Source organism: Scyliorhinus torazame, chromosome 16, assembly GCF_047496885.1.
Source record: "Scyliorhinus torazame isolate Kashiwa2021f chromosome 16, sScyTor2.1, whole genome shotgun sequence".
Classification (NCBI taxonomy): domain Eukaryota; kingdom Metazoa; phylum Chordata; class Chondrichthyes; order Carcharhiniformes; family Scyliorhinidae; genus Scyliorhinus; species Scyliorhinus torazame.
In genome coordinates, this window is record NC_092722.1 from 168445991 (window position 1) to 168454987 (window position 8997).

At 40.9% G+C, this 8997-nt stretch overlaps 1 protein-coding gene across 3 annotated transcripts in view; it reads left to right on the forward strand.

Moving 5' to 3' along the window:
* The window catches only part of fhip2a (FHF complex subunit HOOK interacting protein 2), a 103070-nt gene extending 95230 nt beyond the window's left edge, over window positions 1–7840 (forward strand). For 2 of the 3 annotated variants that reach the window (XM_072479456.1, XM_072479454.1), the window contains exon 17: window positions 7637–7840. In XM_072479456.1, coding sequence (XP_072335557.1) covers window positions 7637–7778 — 142 coding nt within the window. In that variant the 3' untranslated portion in view covers window positions 7779–7840. Of the gene's footprint in view, window positions 1–1608 lie in introns of all 3 variants that reach the window. The other variant, XM_072479455.1, reaches the window with a different exon arrangement.
* The last annotated feature ends 1157 nt before the right edge of the window (window positions 7841–8997 follow it).

The window sequence follows — 8997 nt, forward strand, 5'->3', positions numbered from 1 at the left end:
TATCTGTCTGGGTTAGTGTGTCACGCACAAAGTTTTCAAAAGTGATCTAAATATGGATCTGGCCCTGATATCTTCCTGAGTGCAACTGTCACTTTTTCTCTTGGATGGTTTGTGCATCTTCCTTTATGCAAGTTGCCTCCTGATGCCCCAGTATCTATATACTTGTATGATCGAGGAGAGTAACAATACAACTGACTTGTGACCTGGATCAAATTCAGTAACTTGTCTGTGTGCTCCTTGAATCTTTCTGAATGCAGATCAGAGTAACACTTGGTGAAGCATAATTTGATTTCAATTGTAAGATACCTTATTCAACAGTAGGTAGGGCATAGAGAACAATGGAATTAATAAAGGTTGCTTGATGCAACATGTTTGAGTGCCTGCCTGCATTGCACTCAAACAATGTGAAAAGACAGTGCATCCGTACAGTTGGCTTGCTATTCTCACAAATGTGATCCAGTCACTGCCTTGCTTTTACGGTCTGCTTTAAAGCTAAGGTCATTCCTGCACTCTGATCCAAAAGATGTCCCTCGTTTTTTTGCTATTCTCATCAAAGTGTTCCAGTCACAAAAGCAAATGAGAAATAACAGGTTTGTAATTTGATTCTGATTGGGAAAAGTTGGAGATTCATAGTGCAAATTTTGTGAGGACTGTTTGTTTCATGTCACTGTTTGGTCCTATAATCAGAAATCATAATTGGGTAGATTTAACCATGTCATGGATTGAGTTCCTGGATCTTTCAGCAGCCTTTTTGCCACAAAGCAATTTGATTGTGTGTTTTTTAATCTGCAGGAAATGTAAAATATAATTTGAACACCATTAGTTACAACCTACCTAAACTATATATCTTCCACAACTTCATCCCAATTTTTACTTGTGGCACCGTGATTAGCATTGCTGCCTCACAGCGCCAGGGACCTTGGGTGACTGTATGTGTGGAATTTGCACGTTCTCCGTGTCTGCGTGGGTTTCCTCCCACAGTCCAAAGTGTGCAGTTTAGGTGGATTAGCCATGATAAATTGCCCATTTGTGTCCAAAGATGTGTTGGTTAGATTATGGGTATTAGGCGGGTGAGTGGGCCTAGGTAGAGTTCTTTCTGAGGGTTGGTGCAGACTCAATGGGCCAAATGGCCTCCTTCTGTACTGTAAGGATTCTGTGGTTAGAAATAAGGGGCGGGATTTCTCCGCCAGGGGAATTCTCCATTTTGCCGGCACCAGGGGATTTCCCGACGACCTGGGGCTGCCCCACAATTGGAAACCCTATTGACCCGCCGGTGTAACGGAGAATCCCGCTGGCGGGTCAGGGTAGAAATGTGGGGCGGAGAATCCAGCCCAAGATCTGGTTTTTACCATTTACCATCAAAAAATCTAATGTTTGTTTGCTTTTGCTGACAGTATTAGAATAACAATTTTCTTGATGGAATGCAATGTATTCAACTCAATTCCTTGGTATATATATTTTACTGTTAAATTTCATTCTTTTTCCAAATGTTGGGAACTTCAGTTTTGTAAGTTGAATTGGATGTTGAACCTTCACTGTATCAGCCGAACAAATATACTTACTGAAGAAGTCAAAGCTAAATTCTTTCACCCTTTCTCCTCCACACAGCATTGACCATATGACCTTGCTGGAAGGTGTAATTGTGCTGGAAGAGTTCTGTAAGGAATTAGCAGCAATAGCTTTTGTTAAATTCCATGCTTCTACTACACCCTAATTGTTGGCTGGATTCCACACACAAGCATCCCATCAGTACTTCAGTTTTACCAGCCAGTTTCCACGGAAACGTTTGGAACAACAAGGTCAGCTGTGACTACTAACTGTTGTGTGCTGTGCGTCAGTGTCTTGGACATGGATAGAAAAAGGGAAGTACATGCAAAATGGAGCAACTGATGCAATTGTCTGTAAAGATGGGAGAACATGTCAGGAAGAAGACTAATACTTTAATTGACATTGATATTAGAAGGGTGTTTTTTGAATAACAGCGGACAGTCTCAAAATGTTGTGTATGTTGTATTTTACAGAGAGAAGTAGTAGTTTTCCTACTTCTGGTCCCTTTTAAAATCATGATCCTTACTCTTATTAAAAATTGTTCTCAACACTTGCGAATGGGTTGGGAAAAGGTCAATACCAGAACTATTAATCAGTATTTTATCAAATCAGAGAATTATTTAAGTACCGAAAGCTGGGGTGCTGATCTGAACTTATTGTATGTTTTTGTGCCTTTGAAATGGGCAGCATTAAGTGTTATGTCATGTTAATATTTAATCACTCTGTTCTCTTCCCCTTCCCGGACAGTCCATAAGCCATCCACATGGGCACTGGCTTTGGTGACTCTGTTTCCGAACCTTCATATTCATAGCAGGGAATCGCTTCCATATTTGGATGCAAGTCTAAGCTTAAGTATTGTATACTTGCACAAAAAAGTGATATTTGGTTTATGCTCCGTTTTGAGTGTTCACTATTAAGAAGTACCTGAGTGTTCAGCAAAGCTGTAATACTACAAAACTTTCACTCTTAACATTATGACCACAACCTAGTGTTAATGAACCCTTTAAAACAGCATCACCAACATCTTTTTGTATACAACTAGAAAATACAGAACTATAGATATTTATAAAGCACTATAACCTGCATACTTATAAAAAGTTATTGTTCAATATATTTCACATTGGATGCCTAAAATAACATGGAGCTGTTGTGCAATGATTTAATGATTAAATCTTTATAAATGCTTCATTACTAATGTTTGTTACAAATTATGTATTACAAATTAAGTTCTGTACTTACACTTTTGTTAAAATATTACCAGTGGTGCATCTTTTCTATTTTCATTTTGATTCTAAAATGTTAACATGAAACAACAAGAGCTCTTTTTTATAGTTAGCAGCATTGGAGCTTTACTGAACATGGAGTACTAGTATATAGTAGGTGCTTGAAGTGTTTGTTTATGTTTCTGTAAATATGTCTTATTTGTAATGTATTTGGTGCATTACAAACCAAATATTTTGAAAGTTCATCACATTTAATGTCAGAGTCTTCCTCTTTCTGTTCTTAAGAGTGCAACACTTTTTTTGCGTGCAATACAAAGGCTGTATTACCCCAAGATGCAGCTTATATGCAACACTTCTGTCGTATATAAGAAAGTCTTATATATTGATCTGTGCTTGCTTCGACTGTCACCATTGTATATGGTAAATGGGTTAATAATCTGCCTAATTTACATTAAAAATGCATTGAGAATTTTCCTGTTGGCAGCATTTTTTTTTAGGACCCTCATACCTTGATATGCCAGACCTTTCACACTGACTGCAGATAACCTAATCCATGTTGGCCTCCAGTGTAAATTTATTGTTTGAACTGATTATATTTGAGCAGAATAGGAAAGGTGATCTTTAAATCACATGTCAGTGTGGTTCTTGCAGTGTCCAGGATTGCTTTAACAGCAAATTTTGCCATGTTGCATTTTTAGTGACTTGTTAATCATATTTCTGTGATTGTACAATGCCTCCGCCAATCTAAACAACAAGGTCATTGATGGCTTCATAGAACATATAGTGCAGAAGGAGGCCATTCGGCCCATCAAGTCTGCACCAACCCACTTAAGCCCTCACTTCCACCCTATAGCCATAACCCAATAACCCCTCCTAACCTTTTTGGTCATATAGGCAATTTAGCATGGCCAATCCACCTAATCCGCACATCTTTGGACTGGGAGGAAACCGGAGCACCTGGAGGAAACCCACTCAGACAAGGGGAGAACGTGCAGACTCCGCACAGACAGTAACCCAACGGGGATTTGAACCTGGGTCCCTGGCGCAGTGAAGCCACAGTGCTATCCACCTGTGCTACCGTGCCGCTTCACGGGGGAGAAAAACATTCATGTAAGCGTTTTGAGATTACCAGAATTAATCTGTATATAGAAGTAAAATGGAGAAAAAGATTTTAAATTAATGAGATTGACCCTGGCATTCTTGCAAACTAATGTTCCATCTTCAACCTCCCATTCCTCTCCAAAATCCTTGAATGTGTTGTTGCCTCCCAAATTCCTGTTCATCTGTCCCAAATACCCATGTTTGATTCCCTCCAATCACATTTCCATCCTTGCCATAGCATTGAAACAACTCTTACCAAAACCACAAATGACATCTGACCTGACTGGAACAAAAGTAAACTAGCCCTCCTCGTCCTTCTAGAGCGGTCTGCAGCTTTTAAACTGGTTGGCACATCAATCTCACCCAACACCATCTCTCCATACTCATCCAGGTGTGTGGACTGAATTCACCCGATTCCGTTCTTATTTTTTAATTTAGCCAAGGTATCACATGTCATGGTCTCTCTTCCTAATCCCACCTCTGGTATCTCCCTCTATGCTTGACCCCCTCCTATGTTTGCTGCCCTACAAACATACAAAATAGCAGAAATAGTCCCCTCGAACCTGCTACGCCATTCAATAAGACCGTTGTTGATCTGTTTGTATTTAGAGTTATTTTTTCCTATCCCCCCTGCCGATAATCTTTGGTTCCATTGCCTAACAAAAATCTGTTCAATGCCTGAAAAAATATTCAATGACCCCCATTTCCATCATCTTCTGAGGCTCAGAGTTCCAAAGTTGCACGACCCTCCGAGACAAATATTCTCCTCATCTCTGTCCTAACAGGGCGATGCCTAACTTTAAAACAGTGTCCCTTAGTTCTGGACTCACCTACAAGAGGAAACATCCTTTCTACGTCCACTTTGTCAAGACCATTCAAAATCTTGTATACTTAATCAAATAACCCTTCACTCTTCTAAACTCCAATGAAAACAAAGCCCAGTCTGCCCAACCTATCTTCATAAGATAACTTGCTCATTCCAGGTGTCAATCTCGTAAACGACTACATTTACATCATTGAGGAGACCAAAACTGCACACAGTAGTTGAGATGGAGTCTCACTAATAATGGCCTGTAAAACTGAAGCATAACATCCTTACTTTAATGTTATAACAAAGATGAGCATTCCATTAGCCACCTTGATTAGGTGCTGAACCTGCATAGATGCCTCTGCACCTCGGAATTCTGCAGCCGCTCTCCATTTCAGTGATACTCTGCTTTTTTATTTTTCCTGACAAAGGGACTTCACAACCTGCCGATCAGATGAAGATCCATTTACGCACACTGTTTTCTGCCAGCCAATCCTATATCCATGCTAATATGTGTTTTGAACCCCCCCCCCACCCATGAGCTTTTATCTTTCCACGATAACCTTTTATGTGGCACCTTCTTAAATGCCTTCTGGAAATCCAAGCACAGTACATCTGCAGGTTCCCCTTTTTTCCTGCCTCAACTCACCTGCTGAAAAATCCTCATTCTTACCTGTTGTCTCCAACTTTAATCATTGTAACGCCTGCTTGACCATATTCTACTCGCCCCAATCTTGAGGTCATCCAAAACTGTTAATGGAAGAATCAAGGAGGCCATTCAGCCCATCAAGTCTGCACCAACCCTCCAAAAGAACACTCTCCAAAGGCCCACTCCCCTGCCTCATCCCCATAACCCCGTTACCTAATCTACAATTCTTCAGACATTAAGGGATAATTTAGCATGGCCAATCCACCTAACCTGCACATCTTTGAACTGTGGGAGGAAACCCATACATGTGGGGAGAACGTGTAAACTCCACAAAGACAGTCACCGAAGGTCGGAATCAAACTCTGGTCCCTGGCACTGTGTGACAGCAGTGCTAACCACTGTGCCACCATGCTGCCCATGACCTTACTTGCACGAAGTCTCATTTGCTTATCACCCCTGTACTCACAACCGACATTGGTCCAGGTCAACAACACCTTGACTTTAAAATTCTGATCCTTATTTTGAAATCCTTCCATAGTCTCATTTCCTATTTCCCTCATTCTAATCAAAAACCTCTAAGTATCTGCATATACCTAATTCTGGCCTTTTGAGCTTCCTTGATTTTAATTGCTCAACGGCTGATGGTTGGAACTTCAGCTGCCTGTGCACTATGCTCTAGTGTTCCCTCTCTAACGCTCTACTTGTCCTTCAAGGCACCTTCTAACACCTACCTCTCTGGCAAAGCTTTTGGCCATCTCTCCTTATATTACCTTGATATGGTGTGTAGTTTTGGGTCAGTTTAGCTCAGTTGGCTAGACAGCTGGTTTGTGATGCAGAGCAAGGCCAACAGTGCAGGTTCAATTCCCGTAACGGTTGAGATCGTTCATGAAGGCCTTCTCAACCTTTCCCCTCGCCTGAGGTGTTGTGATCCTTGGGTTAAATCACCACCAGTCGTCAGCTCCTCCCTCAAAGGGGAAAGCAGCCTATGGTCACCAGGGACTATGGTGAGTTTACTAATTTTGCTTTACAACATTCCTGGGGCAGCACGGTAGCATTGTGGATAGCACAATTGCTTCACAGCTCCAGGGTCCCAGGTTCGATTCCGGCTTGGGTCACTGTCTGTGCGGAGTCTGCACATCCCCCCCCCCCCCGTGTCTGCGTGGGTTTCCTCCTACAGTCCAAAGTTGTGCAGGTTAGGTGGATTGGCCATGATAAATTGCCCTTAGTGTCCAAAATTGCCCTTAGTGTTGGGTGGGGTTACTGGGTTATGGGAATAGAGTGGAGGTGTGTGTTTGGGTAGGGTGCTCTTTCCAAGAGCCGGTGCAGACTTGATGGGCCGAATGGCCTTCTGCACTGTAAGTTCTATGATAATCTATGAAATGCCTCTGGACATTTTATTACATTAAACCATCATGTAGGTGAAAATTATTATACCAAGTCAGTAGTCATATTATTGGTGTCATGCTGCTCTATCCCCTCAGTAAAATCACTGCTTGGTTAAGGAAGTGCCATTAGAGTGCATCTTTGACAGTTGTCCTTCATTTTGATTAAATCTTTGCTATGTAGTGAAGAGATTTTTATGGATACATTGCAATTTCTGTTGGCTGTGACAAGGATGGAAACTCTTCATTTTCATGTTTTACTATTGCACATAAATCCCAGAGATAAATTAGGTGCTTAACTCGTCTTCCAGTCCAGATTGATACTAACTTGCAAGCTCCTCTGATTTTGCATCTTTTCTAAACCTTACAAATGTATCTTGTTCTCCAATTTCAGCAGTGTGTGAAGGTGGGATTTACTAGGCAATGTCTCCTTTATAATTAAATTTGATATCTTCTTGTAACATCTCTTGTGGATTTTCCTCCTGCCTCAGAAATCTAAGGGGGTTTATGTTCAAAACATTCTGAACCAACAGAATATCCAGCTTTAAATTGTGACGTATAGTATATGTTCGTTCATGATAGCCTCCTTCATTAAAAAACCTAGAAGCATTCTATCTTTTATTTTAATTCAATTCTCACATGGAAACATTTACTTACCTTCTTAAATTTTGATCAGTCGAATCTTTAGCAGGAAAGCGACTGGATTTTCCGGCTTTAAAACTGACCTTTATAAGTTGAGATGACAATGAATCCATCAACCATGTTTTCTCATTAGTTTAAAAACATTACCAAATTTAATTTCCAACCTTTCTACAAATTACAGTTGGTGCAGAATTTTATCATGCCATGTACTGGAGAGAACATGCCACCAAGATAATTGTAATGTGATTGAATTGTCTGTGCAAACTATTCTTGTTATTAACAGCAGAGTCACTATCGGGAGAGTGCAATCGATGGCTTGCTGCCATTTGTGCCACACAAAAAGTAATTTGCACAACTTTGACATGGTGCTGAACCCAAATAACCTTTCTCATATGAAACGATGTGATGATGGAAATGGATGCTGAAGAAACTTAAAGATTGCCTTGTCATGTTCTTGTTCTTTTAATTAAAGTATACTTCGTACACATTTAGAGAGGTTGTGTTGGTCTTCTGGCTACAATGAAGGTCGCCTTTTTATGATATTTTGTCCATACGGCTTTCCTGCGGCCATGCCATTAAAAGCAGAATTGTGATTTGTTTTGACTTTAACGTTCTGTGAGGAAGACTCTCTGTGAAGGCCTGAAGGGACGACAGGTAGTCTAATGTGTGAAGATGCCTTTGTTCAAATACTGAAGAACATCCTTTCATTCTCAACAGTCTGTCGATGTGAGACTAGTGCCAAATGGTACAATTAGCAGAAGAAGAAAGCAGAGGCTCCAGCTGCCAAGATGCACTTGCCAAAATTGGAATTATCTATAGTTGCTGGCCCTAATAATATCAGTAAAGGTAGGTTAGAACAAAGAACAAGAACAAAGAAAAGTACAGCACAGGAACGTGCCATTCGGTCCTCCAAGCCTGCACCGACCATGCTAACCTAAAACCTTTTACACTTCTGGGGTCCTTAATCCCTCTATTCCCATCCTGTTCATGTATTTGTCAAGACGCCCCTTAAAAGTCACTATCGTACCTGCTTCAACCACCACTTCCGGCAGCAAGTTCCAGGCACCCACTACCTTCTGCATTAAAAAAACTCCCACGCACAACTCCTCTAAACTTTGCCCTCACACCGTAAACCTATATCCCCTAGTAATTGACTCTTCCACCCTGGGAAAAAGCTTCTCACCATGTCCCTCATAATTTTGTAGAATACTATCAGGTCGCCCCCTCGATCTCCGTCATTCTAGTGAGAAAAAACTGAGTTTATCCAACCTCTCCTAGCTAATGCCCTTCATACCAGGCAACATCCTGGTAAACCTCTCCAAAGCCTCCACATCCTTCTGGTAGTGTGGTGCCCAGAATTGAACACTATATTCCAAGGTTACTTCCCAAAATTAACTGCATGTTTGTTTTTAATGCTCATTATAATACTCATGCCTAAACTCAAAAGATTTCTTACTGGTGAAGTGATAGCAGTGGAAAATCTGCTCTCTCATCCTGTGTTTCAAAATGGCCATACTCTAGATTTCAGTTCATGTTCTGGAGTTATCCACTATTTATCTGTAAAATATCATAAGCTGAGAGATGCAAGTGCAGCCGTCTCTCAAACTGGAAACTATAACTCGCATATGCACCTGCTTTGGAGGA